The sequence below is a fragment of the Garra rufa genome, chromosome 4, assembly GCF_049309525.1.
Source record: "Garra rufa chromosome 4, GarRuf1.0, whole genome shotgun sequence".
Taxonomy (NCBI): domain Eukaryota; kingdom Metazoa; phylum Chordata; class Actinopteri; order Cypriniformes; family Cyprinidae; genus Garra; species Garra rufa.
Window position 1 is genome coordinate 14,577,382 of NC_133364.1, and position 20,382 is coordinate 14,597,763.

The 20,382-nt window shown below is 37.9% G+C and overlaps 1 protein-coding gene and 1 long non-coding RNA gene across 2 annotated transcripts; one reads left to right on the forward strand and one right to left on the reverse strand.

The window, feature by feature from the left end:
• Positions 1-702: 702 nt before the first annotated feature.
• LOC141333639 (DNA helicase B-like) lies at positions 703-11,580 on the reverse strand. Its single transcript, XM_073838696.1, has 13 exons — positions 11,397-11,580; positions 7,582-7,944; positions 6,986-7,206; positions 6,061-6,732; positions 5,246-5,417; positions 5,028-5,169; positions 4,009-4,139; positions 3,805-3,889; positions 2,275-2,334; positions 1,971-2,187; positions 1,653-1,808; positions 1,279-1,553; positions 703-1,203 (listed from the first exon to the last, which is right to left on the reverse strand). The coding sequence occupies exons 1-12, from the start codon at positions 11,578-11,580 to the stop codon at positions 1,284-1,286; spliced, it is 2,673 nt and encodes an 890-aa protein (XP_073694797.1). The 3' UTR covers positions 703-1,203; positions 1,279-1,283.
• An 864-nt stretch (positions 11,581-12,444) lies between these two features.
• On the forward strand, positions 12,445-18,951 carry LOC141333642 (uncharacterized). The gene is made up of 3 exons (XR_012355409.1): positions 12,445-12,827; positions 15,169-15,242; positions 18,647-18,951. It is a non-coding gene; the product is annotated as an uncharacterized lncRNA (long non-coding RNA).
• The last annotated feature ends 1,431 nt before the right edge of the window (positions 18,952-20,382 follow it).

Sequence of the window (20,382 nt, forward strand, 5' to 3'; positions counted from 1 at the left end):
CTCGGATGTAAACAACAGCATTGCACGGTTAATGTACTACTGAATACGTACCGAGCAGTATTAATTAAGATATTAACCTAATTTTTTTTTACCTGACTAGAAATGATAAGAACAAACACGAATGTTGTCGAGATTTTTGCCCTGGAAATCCTGGTTCAGTTTGGCCAACCACAAATGCCTTTTGCTCCTCGGACAGTTGTTTGCACTCTTTTAGATTTGTTATAACTTTCGGCAATATAGTACTCCATATGTTTTTCCTGGTCTGATCAATTAGCCAAAACATGACAACAATTGACCATTTTCAGCAGCAATAATCAGCAAAATATACAAGTTTCGTTTGGTTTAGAGGCATTTTTTACATTCACTGCCGCCAATATGGCCGATTGATAAAGCATTGTAAAAACCCTCTGAAGTGGAAAGATAAAACAAAAGACGAGTGAATATATCAAACATGTATTTCAAATGTGATACAGAAATCAGAAGAAAATATTCTTAATATTCATTTCATGTTTATTGTGAATTGATAATTGTGCAGAAATGTCATCAGAAATGTGATACAGAAATAAAAAAAATTCTTAATATTCATTTAATGTTTACTGTGAATTGATAATTGTGCTCAAATGTTAGATGTGCACATGCCTTTACAGTAATTTAAAGTAATAATGCTAAAAAAAAAAATAATAATAATAAAAACATGCCAGCAAAAATCATTATAATGTCCACAGTCAAAAAGTTGAATAGAGATGAGAACAAATACATTATATTTTCTTGAAATATGTAATAATAAAAAGGAAAGAAGGCATAATTCAAACTTCACACAAACAATACAGAAAGCACACTGATTACATGAGTAATATTTGGAATATTAAAAGCATAGCAAAAACACATACAGGAATATTCATATACCTGGTGGACACAGTGCCACTTACAATGTCATTAGCACAGTCAGTCATACAAATGCATTAAGACTATAATTTTCAGAAAGTTAACAATAATAAAAAAAAATTGATTATATGATTACTGAAATCGAAATAGAACAGTAGTTTCCATTGAATTTACATTTGTTTTAAAGTCAACATCCTGAGACTTTGTTTTTGCACAGGTTTACATTAGATCTTGAATTAGGAATTGTCAGAGAAGCTCCTTTGTGTGAGATTTGGAGTTTCAGCTTGCACTTTCCAATGGCTCCTCTAAAGTGGTTTGCTAGAGCAAGAGTAGGTCATAGGTTAAAAACAATAACAATGTACTTTTGATCATTTACAGATTTTACTCTGTTACCTTTATTAGGTTGCCTTGTGACGCTTTGGGGCTGGACTGCAATCAGACTGTGTGAAAGAGACTTCAAGACCTTGTTGGGCAACTATCTCCTTGACACGGCCTCGCAATCGCGTGTTACGAGAGGTGATCCTTTTCTCAATGGCTCCTTCTAGATCACGCTCTCTACCCACCACATACACACGCTTCTGACCGCGTGTCACTGCAGTGTACACGTGCTGCCAGTTTTGAACAAAAGTATTTCCAAGAACATAGACAACTGTTTCTGCCTCTGAGCCCTAAAATGAAGACAAAACAAGTGATCAGACAGATGCTAATACCAGCAGGTGTTAATTATTGAACAAAGAGCATCAAGTGTGTATGTGTGAAGTAGAGACCTGAAAGGTGTGAATGGTTCTTGCCCAAGCATGGCGCAGTTTACACTCTCTCTGTAGTTTACTGTAGTTAGAAGTCACCACACGTCCGTTTTCATCATCTAGGGTCAGGTAGCGTCTTGTTTTGCGTTTTGCTCCTAAATCATCTTCGGTTACATCCTGTGATCGTTTGTAAAATATTATAAAAATGCACCAATTCAGGTAATTATTGCTCACAATTAATGTAAGTTTACTCTAACAGCAGATATTTCAGATTAAAAGACTTTGTAATAAAACAAAACAATAAAACATTAAATCAAGACATTGTTCCAAACACTTCACCGCCTTAATGAAGAAAATTTCCCCATTGCACATTCTTTCTTTTTTCACTTTCTTCTGTTCATTTTTTCTTTGGGTACTTGGATTAACTTGGGAAGTTTCAGCAACATCATGTGCAGGCTGTTCTTGCATATCCTCATCATCTTTTTTAAATATGTAGCCAGTTTTTGTGCAGCAAACTTTATCCCCCACTTGAAAGTATATTTTATTTTCATGAGTCCTAACGGAAACAAATAATGTAAACAAACTGGGATACAAAAAGGAACTAATGAAGGTGGTGAAATTGAAAGTATTATGATTTACTTACTTTGTAACATGATCTGAATAATGCTTGCAGCAAACCTCATTGATCAACTGACAGTCCCTCCTGAAAGCAACAGCAATAATTCTAGGTAACCATTCATTTGGGACTCAATTGCATTTGCTGCAATGGAGGTTTTTGGGTTGTAAGTAATGACAGCTAAAGTCTGTCTATGACATGTCAAAGCGGTCGTTAAAAAACCAATCACCGTCGGGGGGTTGGTGTTGTGGACTTTCGTACTGGTGCAGGGATGTGAGGGAGGCAGAGCGAAAGTCCTGACGGTGATTGGTTGGAACACTGTTTGTTTTGCTGTGGAATGGTTGGTAGCACCGATTGTTTTTTTTTGGCATATCTCGGACCCTAGGCTGAACACAGAGACACGTTTTTTTTACAGCCAATTTATGGGGCAGGCAGCGAGCGGATCGTGAAGAAAGGTCAGCTGAATTTGACAGTTTATGTTTCAGGCTTGAAATCGCTGATACAACCTTTAAGTAGTAGCCTAGAATCTAGACGCGCCCCTAGCGGCAGCAAATTACATTTGCTTCCAAGGTCAGTCTAGTTACTCTCAATTCACTTAAAATTCCGAAAAATCCAAGATGTACCGGGCCAATCACGAGTCGGTGGGCGGGCTTAACATGATGACGACTGACCTGTGACCATAAGTTCCGTCAGACATGAATTCCTGGTTCTGTGAATTACGCGTGGAAAACTGAACAGTATTTATATAATTTTTTACTTTGGATACACAGCCACGTCCATCTGTCCTGAGCAGGAGCTTGTCACATGTGAACGCGCTGTGGTGTAGAATACGCAAACACCGGAAACGATCTGTGGCGTGTATACGACACTCATTGTTCACACAGTGCACAGAGATTGTGGATATAGCGGCTATTCAAAATGGTAATTACTTGCGTTTATCCTGGTTGTTCAAACCCATTTAAAGCTAAAAGATTACGTTTGCTTACGCAAACTCATCCTGGACTTTTTCACCGATTTCCCCTTCCGGTGTTTGCGTATACTACATCAGAGCAGGGTGTAATTTGGATTTGTCTGTGCATGTTTTTGTTTACTTTTAAAGGTTTAGTGCCCATCTATGTTAATTATTTGGCTGACAGACTGCACAGTGCACTGATTTTCGTTAAAAATCTCCGTCGCTCTGACTACGTCACCTGACAGACTAAGTCTCTGATTGGTTGTAGCGCTATCCTATTGCGTGGAGAGGAGTTTGAAAGACAACCGTTTATCCCACCCCTCCGGTTGAGCCCTGTCTATGGAGAGTGCCCAGACCCTACATTTATGTGGGTCTGGCTTGCCAGGCTATTTAAGTAGTAGACCATCCGGGAAACTTTGGAATACTTTTTTAAACATACTACGATTTAGGACATACAAATTCTATTTTCGAATACTATTTAGGACGGATTGTATGTGAATTGGGACGCAGCAACTGTGTTTGAGCAATGAAGATGATTTAAATGTAAACAAGAGAAGCAGTGTGAGGATATTGCTTCTTTTATTAACCTTTGAATAAGGTCTTACCTCATAAATGCCACAATCTGTGATGATTTATGATCATCGAGACCAGGAGCTTCCTTGAGTAAGAATTTAATGGCTTCCTGGAGAGCTAAGCGACAAAAAATTGTATTAACTGCATGTCAAATAACTACAAATACAAGTTTTGCTCATTAGAGCTGCTTCCGTTTCCATCTCATAATGAACTTGTGTTGTAAACTGCTCACTTACCATCTTGTTTCTCACTGATTATGACAAAAATGAACCTTTTGTCAAATGGCACTCTGGATGGGCTTGTCATATTTATGGTGGCATCAAACTCCAGAGGACTGTAACGCCTTTTTTTACCCATTTCCGAGATACTGAAAGATTATGAATACAAATATAACAACAACACTATGGCCCGGTTTCACAGACAGGGCTTAGAATAAACCAGGATTAGGCCATAGTTCAATTAGGACATTTACCCCCGGTTTCACAGACAAGGCTTGAGCCTAGTCCTAGACTAAAATGTAAATCTGAGTTGTTTCAACTAAAATAAAATTGCACTGATTGATCCTAAAATATATTAGTGCCTTTGTTTTGTCTCAAGATGCACACCAGTAATGTTTTTATTCTAATCACATTTATGAAAATTGCTTAAATTTCCTAATTGTACTTTGGCCTAATCTTGGCTTAGTCTAAACCCTGTCTGTGAAACCGGGCCTTAAGTAATTTTTTATAAACTTGCTTAAAGAACATTACCGATGTGCATCCTGAGACAAAGCAAAGGCACTGATATATTTTAAGATCAGTCAGTGCAAGTTTCTTTCAGCTGAAACAGCTCAGATTTACATTTTAGTCTAGGATTAGGCTTAAGCCTTGTCTGTGAAACTGGGGGTATGAATACTAAACTGCTGTTAGGATTGAGCAAGTAAGTAGCATTATTATCTGTGTCTACAATGTACTTAAAGTGTACATACTCAAAAAGTATTGTAATATAAGATAACTACATTACAAGGTAAGATTTATGGGGAGGTTCAGGGTAAGTATTAGGTAGAGGTCTTCAACCATGCTCCTGGGGACTCTCCTGGAAAGTTTTTTTCCAACTGGCTTACGCACACCTGTCTGCAATTTTTAAGCAGTCTTGAGTTGCTTGATTGGCCATTTCAGGTGTGTTTGATTAGGGTTGTAGAAAAACTCTTCAGGATAGTGGGTTCCCAGGAACAGGGTTGAAGATCTCTGGTTCAGAGTATAAACTATCTGCTCACAGTTCAGCGTTTCTGACGATGAGCTCAGACTCGGCACGATGGTTGGTCCGCATTTCAATGGCCCACCGGATCTTCCTGAGACCTTCAAATAGATCGCACAGTGTGTTTCCAGGCTCAATGCTGGGCAACTGCCTCACATCTCCTGAAGACACAAAACTAAATTAATAAAATGCAGCTGTTTATTTCCATAACTAATATTTGATTCAGTTTGCCTTTACCCAAAATGACAAACTTCTGGAGTTCTGCATGTTTGGTAAGCATGCTGAGAATGGAGTGAAGCATCTGAACAGACACTAGACTCCCCTCATCGACCACCAGCACCCGCACATTCGAGAACTTCCATTCTTGTGGACTTTTATCTTTTTTTCTGTTCATAAAACTCCATAAAACCTACAATGACAAACGTACAAAGAAGAAACATCATGCAGGAGTCAATTTAAAGGATTAGTTAACTTCCAGAATAAAAAATGGCCTGATAATTTACTTATGTCATCTAAGACAGTGATTCTCAACTCCAGTCCTCGAGGCCCACTGCTCTGAACATTTTGTATGTCTCCTTCATTAAGCACACCTGATTGAGATAATCAGCTCGTTAGGAGAAAGATCCATGAACTGAACTGAGTGTGTCAGATTCAGAAACATACAAAATGTGCAGAGCAGTGGGCCCCGAGGACTGGAGTTGAGAATCACTGATCTAAGAGAAATTCATGTCTTTCTTTCTTTAGTCAAAAAGAAAGTAAGGATTTTGAGGAAAACATTCCAGGATTGTTCTCCATATAGTGGACTTCAGTGGAAGGGTTGAACGTTGCAGTTTCAATGCAGCATGTAAAGCCCTTTAAAGCTGCATTGAAACTGCAATTTGGAGGTTGGGTCACACTTATGTCCAGTATAAGGAGAAAAATCCTGCAATGGTTTCCAAAACAAAAGCAGTATATTTGACTAATGAAAGAAAGACATAAACATCTTGGATGACATGTGAGCGAGTAAATTATCAGGATATTTATTTGACAGTACGTGTACAATGTGGCTATACCTGGTGCAAAGTATATGCAGTGCAGCCGGTTCTTTTAGTAAGAAGTGAAGCAGCTCTCCCTGTAGGAGCAGTGAGGAGAACTTCAATAGGAGGCTTTTCATCACTGTCACTCTGGTTGGTCTGTTCTTCCATGGTCTCCTTAAACACCATGCTGACTACTGTGGTTTTCCCAGAACCCCCCTTCCCACTGATCACTGTCACCGGGTTGGTGCATATCATCTCTGCTGCTCGCACATGATCCTGGTCTAACTCTATAGCACAGTCATTTAAGTCATCACAAAACATCTCCCTTAATCTCCTTTGAAGAACCTCTTTCACGTCCAAGTGGATTATCCAGGGTTCTCCCTCAAGCAGGGCCCTCATGCTTTCAGCAATGCCCTTCTCGTAGCTGAAGAAGTTTTGAAGTGCCACCTTGTTGTTCTCCTGTATCAGTATGCCATGCTTGTGAAGAAACAAGAGGCCATCATCTTCGATTTTCCACTGCTGCATCTTCTCCAACAGCATCTTCCGTTCAATATATGTGCTGCCAGTAACTCTGCAGTAGTCTTTCAGCTCTGCATACAACTGCAAGCCATTACGCTGCTCCGCAGTCATTCTGCTGAGCAAATTACAAACCTCGAAAGCCTCAAGCTTTGCTTCGCATCTGATCATACGGAATTCTCTAAACATAATCTGTCAAAAAAAAAAAAACGATCAATTTGAGACAACACCCAGATGAAAAAGATACTAAACAGATAATATTTATTAAAAATGTTTCAGCAACATCCAAAAATTAGAGAAGGAAGGCTTTGTCTGAAATTTAGAATAGACGGACAAGTAGAACAGACTGAAGGACTGTGCTGAGGTGAATGAAGCTTGAAAGATCTAAGAGGGGTTAGAGACAAAACAAAATATATTTGGAAAAAAACAACAGCTTTGGGCTTACATAGTTGAAGCCCAACTTCCAAACATTAGTCTTAATCAACTCCTCCAGATTCTCCAATACATCTATGTTACTCTGCTGATTTTGAGTTTCTTCAATGGTGTCCTTTGAGTTTTTCATTTTTCCATCGCTTATTATGTCCATAAACTGGCCTGGTAACAATGTTGGTAAGTATTTCATGATTTCAGGGTACATTCTGGCAACTTCCACATGTGTCCAAGCGGCTGTTTTTCAAAACAAAATTCACAGAAAAAGCACAGGCATATTTTTAACAATCATGTCAGACACGAAATCAAATAATAACTGTTTTGTGTAAAAATCATTAATGACAGGATGTTTGGATGTTAACACATTTTCAATCATCTGAAATAAATGTAATAAATATACCAACTGGCTTTAGTTGTTTTTCTTTCACATTCTAATAACCATGCCTCTTTATTTTAGGATAAATATTTTCATCAAATACTTAAATTTGTATTTTTTCAAAATACAGAATACAATCTACTTAAGTAGAGGTTGGAGTGGTTCTTCAAGAAGTTATTGAATTAAAGTGCTAAATTGTTTTAAGTGTTATGAAAATATGCGATGAGTGGTCCAACCTGAGTTAATGACATTTGACGTGAGCTCTTTAGCCATAGCTTCATGCTTTGCTGCTGAATTTTCAAAATCCTGCAGTGCATCCAGCACACCGGTAAGCTCCATGTGTTTGGCTATAGGAAACTTCTTCATAAAGACCTTAACAAACATAGGATTTGCACCACACGCTTTAAGAAAAAGAGACACAAGAGACCGGTCCTTTGAACTCTGATTGGTCCTGAGACTGTAGGAGGGATAGCTGGAGGGGATGGTAGAAAACTTGCGCTTATTGCCACGGCGAACTTTGCAGGTCACCTCCCACCATGGATCACAAAGGTGAAAACGGCCCCTGACCCTGTATGTCTTTTTATCAGTCTTGATTGACACTGCAAAACATAAAAATGATAATGATAATGTGATAATGTAATGATAACAACTCCCAGTTAAAGGTGCACTAAGCAATTTTTGTCAAACAATGTTGATATTTGAAAGCACCCAAACACGCCCATACCCCAACAGGACCTCGCCCCTATTTTGATATCTCCGCCCCATACGTAGGGGAGAGCGGGGCACAACCTAACGCGGGGTTAATTGTAACACGCGTGGTTTAAATATTTCCACACATGCTAGCATAACCAAATTTACGGTGTTTACTAGTTGCCATAGCAACACTATGCAGAGAAAAAAAGAGCGCCAGATTTCAAAAGCCTTTTGAAGATATCGCTGAATATTTATTTTACCATAGTAAAAGTACATTTCTGGCTGAAGTAAACTTTTCATTTCAGTTTTTAATATTCATTTAAAATTAGACAAATCTGCTATTATTTTAATCTCCAATTTGTTATTTATCAGTTTAGATGGTTTATTAATGCTTCGCAAACCAGCAGAAGACACTAACCTGTTTTATATTCCAGTCGCGCAGCTGGGGAAAGATGTAACACTGTGTTACAATATTCCCCACTGTTATTAAACTATGCTATTCTGTGACATTAGCGGTGCAGTTTACACGATTTACTTCTAAGGATTTTGATAAGAGACCTCAAGAAACAGGTGAATAAAGGCTGACAATCAATGTTTAATGTTCAGAAGTTATTATTTCAAGTAATGTAAAGCATTTTGGCTGGTTTATGTGTGTCGTGTTCTATTAGAGCTGTGTGTGGAGGAGTGTAGTGTTCTTCTGAATGTCTAAATGTGTTTCATCTATCTGTCCACATTGTTTTGAACTACTGTACAGCTGTGTGTTGCGATCAAAGCCGTTCAAAGCATTGTTGCGATGTGTTCATTTTCAAACTCCAAAATTCGATTATTTTTATTTTTTTTAAAAACGTCATTACTTCATTTGAAAAAGTTAACACATGTATTTTACTGACAAAATATTTTAGTTTGTTGTGTATATTTATTTCATTCGATCAGATAACATTTTAAGCTGTCATATGGTCGTGTTACAACGTGCCCCTCAGATGTTACAATGTACCCCACCTACGGGGCATGTTGTCACGTTTCACTTCCTTTCTTTTGAGGCAAATAACGAAAAACGTATACACTGTAAATACGAAACAAAGCGATATATTTGTACTAGACAAGTGTGAAAATAACGTGGATAAAAAAATTGTACTCTGAACCCCACGTGGATTTACATAAACCGCGAAATTCAAAAAGTGTTAGGTTGTGCCCCGCTCTCCCCTACATAACCCTGGCATAAAGACGATTGTTGGCTTTCAAACAAAAGCCAACAGATACGTTGTGTGAATCAATGCAAAATCAACGTTACTTATACCTATCAAAAAAAATAAAATAAATGCAGCCTAAGGCCGCGATCACACCGAACGCGTTTTAGCAGTTGGAGGCGCCTCTTTTGAATGGTTTTCTGTTGGCAGTGAGCGTTCTCCGCGCTGCTTATGCGCACCGGGCGCCTCGCGTTTTCGCCGCCTGCTGCGCCTCGCGTTTTTGCAGGAGCGCTCTGAGCGCCTGAAATTGAAAAAAAAATCAACTCTGAGCGGAAAAACGCCCAACGTCATTCGCGTTCTTTTCCATTGTCCAATCGAATGAACAGAGAGGCGGGCCTTCTGTTGTGGTGACGAAAGTTTACCGTTGCTTAAAAAGTCCGGAGACTGCAGAAAAGGAGGAGAAACCTTTGGTGTCTATCGTGGGTAACCCGGAGCTGTATTATTTAGGGTTTCTGCTAAAATGACAGTTTACTTAACAGAAAAAAACAAAGATTTTAGAGGGCTCGCGCTATAATCCTTTGATTTGACTGACAGGACAGCAGTTTTGGTCGTTGCTTAGCAACATAAAAAACCGCAGCACACTGCTCTTTTATTAAAAGTCACCAAACAAGGCAGTGCTGTGCGCCTCGCGTTTTTAGAACTAAAAGACGCGTTCGGTGTGATCGGGGCCTTAGGCCGCGATCACACCGAACGCGTTTTAGCAGTTGGAGGCGCCTCTTTTGAATGGTTTTCTGTTGGCAGTGAGCGTTCTGCGCGCCGCTTATGCGCACCGGGCGCCTCGCGTTTTCGCCGCCTGCTGCGCCTCGCGTTTTTGCAGAAGCGCTCTGAGCGCCTGAAGTTGAAAAAAAATCAACTCTGAGCGGAAAAACGCCCAACGTCATTCGCGTTCTTTTCCATTGTCCAATCGAATGAATGGAGAGGCGGGCCTTCTGTTGTGGTGATGAAAGTTTACCGTTGCTTAAAAAGTCCGGAGACTGCAAGAAATAGAGGAGAAACCTTTGGTGTCTGTCATGGGTAACCCGGAGCTGTATTATTTAGGGTTTCTGCTAATATGACAGTTTACTTAACAGCAAAAAAACTAAGATTTTAGAGCGCTCGCGCTATAATCCTTTGATTTGACTGACAGGACAGCTGTTTTGGTCGTTGCTTAGCAACATAAAAAAAAACGCAGCACACTGCTCTTTTATTAAAAGTCACCAAACAAGGCAGTGCTGTGCGCCTCGCGTTTTTAGAACGAAAAGACGCGTTCGGTGTGATCAGGGCCTTAGAAAGACTTAGTAAGGTTTTAAAATGTTATAAACAATAGAGCAATCCAAAATCTAAATATACATTTATTCTATTATCCTCAAATGCATCAATCGTCATTTCAACTGCAATCGTAAATTAATTTTAACTCTAAAAACGTTTAAATCAAAGCCCATGTTACAGAATTATATGGCAAAGTTTACCAAATTTATACTTGTAAATCGAATTGGTTTGGTAATCGCATTCATTTGGTAATAATTTACTTTATAACTTAATAGCGGTGGGGAGAGAGATGGATAACATGCACTTTAAATTTAAAATATGTTTAATTTTCAATGCTAATAATACGTTGAACCACTGTACATTTGTGTTATTTTGATCAGAAGACTTCAGACAAATGACAAAAGACTGCAGTGTGAACCACTGATCTAGCTATAACAGAAAACATTACACAGCTCAGTGGAGTGAACAGAACAAAAATAGTTAATGTACATAAATTCAAGGCTTATTTATATCATTTGAAAATGTTTAACTATTAAGTTATAATCAGTTCGAAGCTTTGCTGTTTTAGTTGTGAGGAAGGGCGCCAAAATGGTCAGAAACCGCCCTGTGATGATGCTGTGGGAAACACAAAAGGGCGCGCTATTTTGAATAACGAACTGATTAATTCACTCTGTATAATGTACAAAAAGGATCATGCAAAGTATTGCTGCGTCAAATAAAACATAAGAAATATACATTTATGGATTGTCATTTCATTTTTTTCAAACATTATTTAGTAAGAAAACAAAACAGAAATAAATAGGTTAAACCGCACATTAAATGCAATGATTTGGTAGCCCAGATTATTATATCAATTACTATACCTTCTTTGGACGCCGGCATGGAGGATTTAAACACTGATCCTCCAGATGAGACACAGTTCATCTCCTTCATGTCTAGAAATTCTGTCTGAATTTCCTCTTCTTCATCTTCGTTTTCTTCATTATCATCCTTTTTGTTTGGTCTAATGTAACCAGTTATCGTTTGCAAGGAACTTTGCAGCGACATTCTGACGGAAAATAATGGTTTCGTTTTTAATTGTCTCTTATTAGGAAATAAAAGGGGAGGGATTTCACTGGAAATAACATTAACGACGGATCACTTTGAGCAGTGTTGCCAGATTGGGCGGTTCCCCGCCCAATTGGGCTTCTTTTGATCGGCTTGGACCGGAGAATAACGCATTGGGCGGGTAGACAAAATTTGGGCTGCTTTAAAAAAATTAAAAGACGCCCAATCAGCTGTTTTTTTCTTCGCTTTTATCATTAGTCATGTTATTTTAGTACGTTCGAGCTCAAATATAATGTGTAGTGCAGTCATCAACTCATTTTCGCTTAACGTAACCCTTACTGGTTTAGTTTAACAGAGACCTGTCAATCAATTTACGTCTTTTACGTAAATTGAGTGACGGGGTTTTACATTACATTTGTTTCTCATCACTTTATTGTGCACTTTTTGCACAGAAATTACTATTAGCATGTTTTTTTACCGTGGACATTGAAAATGATGCATGCGTTTTTTCAAGGGTTAAAGTCATCGGTTAATTTCCACTTTGAAAAGATTTCTGAACATTTTACACATATTTTCGGACTGTTTTGATCCATATTCCTGTGAAATTGATTTATCTTTATTTTATTTTGTCATTATTCTTTTTTTAAAGAGATAAAAATGGTCCTTATCAACCTTGACATGGCAATAAAATTCTCATTATTTTGGCAGTTAAAATTTGGGCTGGTTTTTGTTGAAGTGGGCGGGTTTTGGTGAGCTTTTGGGCTGGAAATCGTCAACCTGATCTGGCAACACTGACTTTGAGGCACCTCAGCTAAATCAAACAATGGCAGTGAGGCTGGTGGTTGGTTTACAGTTGGTGGTACAATAACCGTCTGATAGAAAGTGTTCAGTACGTGTGTCATCCGCTCCACTGAGCGGCGTAGAGAGGTTTCACGTTCAAAATGACACCTTTACATCAAAGTACATTTACATTTACATTTATTCATTTGGATGACGCTTTTATCCAAAGCGACTTACAATTGGGGAGAACAGCAAGCGATTCATCAGAGTCAGATCGAAGCGGGAAGTGCTCGAAAATACCATATATAAAGTAAACAACGTGACAGCTGATGACAGTCACCACAACAAATTCGTGTCGTTTTACGAGCATAAAACTACAGTTTCTGCAGATGGCAGTCACTTAACAGCATAAACAACCGACGCACATTGTGATAAAGTGAAGGAATCGACTGACACGCGACTCGCCTGTAAGTTACGCATAAAATGTTTTTCTTATGTAAAGTCACTATCACGCATTATTTTGCAGTCCTTGTTTATTTTAAGTCTATAATTAGGTTTGTATGGATGTAATATTCTGCTGGTATGTCAAAGCGGGGCTTCTACGTGTTTGCTGGAGTATTTTGGTGATGCTGCTCTTTCTTTGGCTGACACTGCATTCTCTATTTAAAAGTTTCTAAAACCTACAAAACTCTAAGCCGAAAAGCATTATTTTACAACCAAACATGTACGAAGGAAGTCGTTTATGACGGTTTGTCCAAGACTTTGGCTTTGACATTTACAAGAACAAATACAGCGCCTTGCGAAATGAATCATACATACCCCTTCATTTTTTTCCACATTTTGTTATGTTGCTGCCTTATGTTAAACTACTTTAAATTACTTTTTTTCCCACATCAATCTACACTCCCTACTCTATAATAGCAAAGCAAAAAAAATAGGTTTTTAACATTTGTGCACATTTATTAAAAATAAAAAACTGAAAAGATCACATTGCATAAGTATTCATACCGTTTTCTGGGACACTCGAAACTCATTCATATTCATGTTTACACTCCATACACCATAATAATGACAAAGCAAAAACGAGATTTGCAAATTTTACAAATTTATTAAAAATAAAACACTGAAATAAGTAGGTACATTGCATAAGTATTCATACCCTTAACTCAGTACATAGTTGAAGCACCTTTACAGCCTCAAGTCTTTTTGGGTATGATGTGACAAGCTTTGCACATCTGCATTTGGCAATTATCTGCCATTCTTTGCCTCACCTTTTCACCTCTCAAGCTCTGTCAGCTTGGATGGGGGCTGGCAGACATTTTCTAGAGTCCTAGTTGTTCGTCTTCCATTATGGATAATGCTTCTGTGAACCTTCAATGCAGAAGATTTTTCTCGAAACGCTTCCCTAGATCATTGCCTTAACGCAAGTCTGTCAGGACTTGGTTTTTGCTCTGATAAGCATTTTCAGCTGTTAGACCTTTTCTAAGAGGTGTGTGTCTTTCTAAATCATACTCATTAAAATGAATTTGCCACAGTTTAACTCCACTCGAAGTGTAGTAACATCTAGAAGCAATATGAATGCTCCTGAGCTAAATTTCGAGTGTCCCAGAAAAGGGTATGAATACTTATGCAACGGGATCTTTTCAGTTTTTTTATTTTTAATAAATGTGCACAAATGTTAAAAACCTATTTTTTGCTTTGCCATTATGGAGTAGGGAGTGTAGATTGATGTGGAAAAAAAGTAATTTAAAGTAGTTTAACGTAAGGCAGCAACATAACAAAATGTGAAAAAAATGAAGGGGTATGAATAACTTCGTATGGCACTGTAGCTGTTGCTTTACTTTTATAATGTGAATTTGAGTGATAAAGCATTTAAAGTAGAATAATAAGAAATAGTGATTTTATCTGCTGATGTTGTAGTGCCATTGTAGTAATAGTCTACAGAATAATGTTTGTTGATAGTTGTGTGAAACTGATGTTCCTTCTGCTTTAAGGCACATTTAATGTTACCGTCAATATTATTTTTGTGGTTCTCATTTGCAGTTAAACACGTTTTCCACCTACTTTTGTACACTCTTGACACTAATTTATATAGTTCATGTTTATTTTGTAGAATTTGATGTCTTGAAACCTGTCATTTTGTAGATCAAGACAGTTTTATTTGTGTAGAGCCTTTCACAATACACATAGGGAACTTTTTTTCGCTGTGCAATAGGATAGTTAAATATCAGCGTTTAATCTCTGTCTATAGACCTTTTTCCTGAGTAAACGATGAGTGCCGCCATTACGAATTCTAACGTCAGATTGAATGCTTTTCTGTTCCGGTTCAATAGGAACCCATTCAAATAGCGTCCATGTGTTTTTAATGTAGCTACCTTCCGCTGCTTCGTGTCATCTACACACTCATTAAAGTGAGGCACTGACAAATGACGGTCATTGCGACATTGCCAAGTGATGGCGCTATGGAGCCATGTGCTTTTTAAAAACATTTTAATAGGTTTAACATTAGTTTATTAGCTCGGAATATACCCTAATTTGACTAGAAACAATGCAGACCGGAAATGCAAAGCATTCTTTCAGTTAAGAGTCGGACTTACTTCCGTGTTCAGGAAAAACGTCTATATGATTTATTTTATTATACATTAGTTAATCAATTTCATTTTTTGCATCTGAGTTCTACTTCAATTATTTGAATTCTGTTAACAAAAGTGTTTTTGTTTAAATGTGTAAATGAATACTCTAAATAGTGTTGTACAGTTGAAAGTTTGTTTACAATATGGAGTAATGTCTTTATTTACATTTCTACAGAATATGTTTGGACCATAACACCACAATAGAAGCATGTGTGCAGACTGTAATTATGGACATCTGCTCATGCACAGGTAATACCTATGTCTGTGTTTATATTCACAGTCTAATCTGCATTTAAAAGAATGAGTTTGGGCTCTCGGTTATTGAAAATCACATTTGATCTGATGCAAAACTCACTTGACTAAATCACATACAGTCCTTAATATGGTTACATTCGCACACAGTACAATTAGCTATTTACGGGCCTGACAACCGCATTCTGTAACCAAACTTACACCTGGAAATTTTCAGGACTCACAACCAGTGGCGGCTGGTCAATAGTTAGCCAAGGAAGAAGAGCAGAGGTGTAAAATACTTGAGTAATTTTACTTGATTACTGTACTTAAAGGAGTAGTTCACTTTCAGAACAAAAATTTACAGATAATGTACTCACCCCCTTGTCTTCCAAGGTGTTCATGTATTTCTTTCTTTGGTCGTAAGAAAATTATGTTTTTTTAGGAAAACATTTCGGGATTTCTCTCCATATAATGGACTTCTATGGTGCCCCCGAGTTTGAACTTCCAAAATGCAGTTTAAATGCATCTGCAAATGGCTCTAAACGATGACAGCCGAGGAAAGAAGGGTCTTATCTAGCAAAACGATTGGTTATTTTCTAAAAAAAAAAAAATTACAATTTATATACTTTTTAACCTCAAATGCTTGTCTTGTCTAGCTCTGTGTGTACTCTGTGTAGAGATTAAATTGTTTAAATTTAAAAAAAAATGAAGTAACCTATCATTTCACTAGATAAAAACCTTCTTCCTTGGCTGGGATTATTTAGAGCCCTTTGAAGCTGCATTTTGGAAGTTCAAACTCGGGGGCACCATAGAAGTCCATTATATGGAAAGTAATCCTGAAATGTTTTCCTCAAAAAACATAATTTCCTTTACGAATGAAGAAACAAAAACATGAACATCTTGGATGACAAGGGTACATTATTTGTAAATTTTTGATCGGAAAGTGAACTACTCCTTTAAGTATTATTTTGGGGGATTTGTACTTTACTCAAGTACAAATTAAACTGACTACTTGTACTTTTACTTGATTACATTTCTGAAGAAAAAACAGTACTTTTTACTCCCTATAATTTTATTTCATCTTGAAAAGTACATTACATTTTTATTGTATCTTATGCACATTAAATATGGTAAACGGAAGCTCAAACGTGCATGCCTGACATGACAGTCAATGATCAGTGTTTTCATGCATCAAGCACACACATTGCTACTTTAGTTACAACTTTTATCGGGTAAATGGCTGGCTTTAAAACTTCACCATCAAATCTGAGGAAGCATATTGATGTGGCAAAATTGCGTTTTCCCCTCAAAAAGTTTATTCATTATTTGTTCAGTTTTTATAGAGCCATTAGTTGATAAGTATTTAAATACAATTAATATTTTTGTTGGATTTTTTTTATTAAAGTGGGCCATCGGATGCTCATTTTCATTTGATTCTTTAGGGTCTTAATGAAAAGTCTATAATATACTTTGATTAAAAATTCTCATTAGTAGTGTAAAAAAACACCCTTTTACCTTGTCAAAATCAGCTCTGCAAAACATCAATGCAAATTATTGTATGACCCTTTAAATGCAAATGAGCTCTGCTCGCCCCGCCCCTCTCTGCCCGGGTTTTAGCGGTGAAACTTGCCAACAAGCACATTATTAAGAAAGGCCATTTGCATTAAAGGCCAAGATGCATAAAAAAAAACTTTATACTCACTTCTGCTGTGGGTAAAGCTGCATCATGAATGATTTGCGTGAGCATATACGCATATGTAGATCAGGATCGGTGCTTTCATCTTAAAAGCGAAAGTAATGTTAAACCTCTGCATCTTCAGTGGCTCAGATGTCAGAAGTAAATGACTGCTTTGTTTATTATTACATTCAACAACAGAACACCTCAATCGCTCAATCTGAGACGTTCTTGTCTTCCAATGCACCTGAGTCACACAATGGCGATCGGAGTCGGACTGTTTCAGCTCGGTGAGGGCGGGTCTAATGTAAGGCGCTCATGTCAATCAATCGTGGGAGAGGCCTCTGTCTGTGTGCCTTCACAATGACGAAGCTGAGAATGACCTGATCTTAAAAAGGGAATACTACTTTTAAAGATTAAAAAGTACCACTGGGTGTTTTTTTTTTATCATTGTAGGGTGGTTGTGAACACAAACTGCCAACACACATTAATGTTCAAGCAACATGTGAAAGTTAGTTTTTCATCCGATGACCCCTTTAAATGTTACAAATCTCCCCAAAAAAGTATTTAAATTATCATTGTATGTTAAATTAATTGTAATTCATGTTTAATCATGTTCTTACCAGATATTATGACACATTGAGTAGGAATTAATATTTTTTTATCTTAATAATACTATTAATTATTCTTTTGCCTTTGTGACTTTGAATAGACAACACAAAAAAGTGGCCTTGCAAAATGTTAATGTTAATTATAACTCAAATTTGAGATTTTACTGGGGCACAGCAGATTTTTACTAAGGGTCTAGCAACGCCCCTGGTAAAAGCCGAAAACACACCTCCATCGTGCAACGTAAGGAGTGTTCTGCTTTAATCGCACATAGTTCCTAGCAGTAATTTAGAAGGGATAAGGAACACAAGAGAGGCATTATTTACATTTCTTAAAAATACCGGATTAATAAGTAGAATATAAAGGCACAAAGACATGATGTTACACACTCCTGTACAGTAGGTGGCGGTATGCACCTTTAAACTGGTTGACAACGTGATTAACAACCCACAGCTGATAGAGATTAGTGTAACAAACAAAAAGCTGCACGAACACGGGCGCAAATAGAAGTCTTCTTTGAATGTGGTAAGTCTACATTTTTGTCGATGAAGTGTTTTATATTTTAGTACTTTTTACCATGTCCTTGTTGTATCTCATTATTGTTAGTTTACGCTGTTGGATGTTGAGAGCGGATATTTGTGTGTTGTGCTAATGATAAACACTGGTTTGTTGTGCAAATACAATTAGGAAAATTAGCCATGGTTTTACTATAAATGAAACCCCAAAACGATGGTGATAGTTATTGTAAACCATGGTATTTGTAGTACAAATACAAAAGGTAATCAAGTCGTCAAAAAAGCCTTGAATATTTTATGATTTTATTAAAAGTTTAATATAACCATAGCTAATAAATGAGGCATTGCACATCCACAGTAAATGACTTCGGCCTGCTATGTTAGTAAAATGATGTGGATATCTGTGATTCTTTTTATGCAAGTACCCCTGTCACCTTAAATGGATTAGTTTTAGTATGTGTACATTTTAATTGACTCCTTTTAAGTTTTTACTATCATTTCAACACATCAATCTGTTCAACATTTCATCTTGTATGTCTGTCTGAGACTTGTGGTTTCCTACAGGAAGAACTTGTTAGTGAATTGTCTGCTGTTTTTAAGTTTCTGCTTTCTGTCTGTAGGGTATTTCTGGTTCAGAGTTGCTGGAGATCACGAGGAGGTGGCAGGAGAAGCAGGGGAGCGTCCTTTCATGAGGGGAGCAACTGCTGGATCCTCGTTGACTTTTGACTTTTTTTCTGGACTCGGTGAAGTGCACCGTTTGCTTCTGTAATGCAACTTTGAGCTGTTGGACCCGTCTGATTATACCAGCTTGGACCCATTCTCTGGGTAAATGCTTTGATGGACCGTTTGTTTTAACAATGATAATATGAATGATCACTGTGATTTTTGTGTGTAAAGTGTGTGCTCAATAAAAGGATAAATGTGATATTTGTGTGCCGTTCATGATTTTCAGAGATCCTCTGATCTCAGTTCTCCAAACACAATTTTACTTCTAATCAGCTGTTGAATCTTTTTAAGTAAGGTTTGTGTGCATCTGGCAAATTTAGATTTGTCTTTGGATAAGCTGTGGTTGATTTGTAGTTTGAAGTTCGGTCCAGTTTATTTGATTTTAATAGAGCTGCTTGTCTTCAAATAAATGACTGTTAATCAGCGAAGCGTGCATCTGAATGGCTGTAATGTGGTGCAGTAATATTGCAACGACTTCAGCCATCAGTGATTCAGCCACGGATCAGAGTCTCGAGCTGTTGTTCATCTGAGTGTGTGCAAATGTCTGACTAATATACCTTCAAATGGGCCAAACACACCTTTTTCCATGTGCAGGTGGAGCGAGGGAGCTTGATGAGTATTGGATCAGATCCTGGTGGAGTGTTTTGCAGGTAAAATAAGCTGCTGTGTGGGTGGAGCCTAAAGTGGGTGGGCTTTTTAATTTAATTTAAAAAAAAAAAAAAAAAAAAGTTTGTACTTAGCCTGTGTCTGGAATTTTTACAAGTATAAACTTAAAATTTTGATTTCTGCTGGATAACCGCTGCTCGATTTTGTCTGGGAAGCCCCAGGGGGAGCGTCTGGATCTGTACTCCCCCTTCGTCTGTAACCTTCTCTCGTTTCAGGTCGTGCTCTGATCCGCTTTGCAGCTTGTCACAGCGCACTACCGAACGACCGTCACGCAACCGTGCTTCGGTGACCAGTCTGGGGCTTGAACCCGGTACCTCCCGTGCAGGGAGTACTTGCTCAGTCCACTGAGCCACTGGCACTTCCACACTTACTTTGCTGTTTTGCGTTATTTTGTTTTTAATTTTTACTTTTTTCTCTCTAAAGACTAGTGAAATTAAACATTTTTCCATCCCGATAAGGGATTTGAACCTGGGACTCCCAGGACGTAGACTGACGCTCTGACCACTGGGCCACAAGCTCTTTCACACTTACTTTTCTTTTTTGTGAACTCTTGACTTTTTTTTCTCTCTAACGACTAGTGAAATTAAACATTTCCCATCCCAATAGGGGATTTGAACCTGGGACTCCCAGGACGTAGACTGACGCTCTGACCACTGGGCCACAAGCTCCTTCACTCTTGCTTTTCTTTTTTGTGAACTCTTTGACTTTTTATTTCTTTAAAGACTAGTTAAATTAAACATTTCCCATCCCGCTAGGAGATTTGAACCTGGGACTCCCAGGTTGTAGACTGACACTCTGACCACTGGACCACAAGCTCTTTCACTCTTATTCCTCTTTTTTTTTTTGAACTCTTGACTTTTTTTTCTCTAAAGACTAGTGAAATTAAACATTCTGTCATCCCAATATGGGATTTGAACCTAGGACTCCCAGTACGTAGACCGACGCTCTGACCACTGGGCCACCA

Bases quoted from the DNA above. Each gene is read 5' to 3' on its own strand.
- LOC141333639 (XM_073838696.1), bottom strand. From the start codon at position 11,580: ATGTCGCTGCAAAGTTCCTTGCAAACGATAACTGGTTACATTAGACCA. The intron at 5,170-5,245 runs GTAAAGGCAAAC...TTGTGTCTTCAG, and splicing joins CCAGAAGTTTGTCATTTTGG to GAGATGTGAGGCAGTTGCCC. The intron at 1,809-1,970 runs GTGAAGTGTTTG...AAACGATCACAG, and splicing joins AAATTTTCTTCATTAAGGCG to GATGTAACCGAAGATGATTT.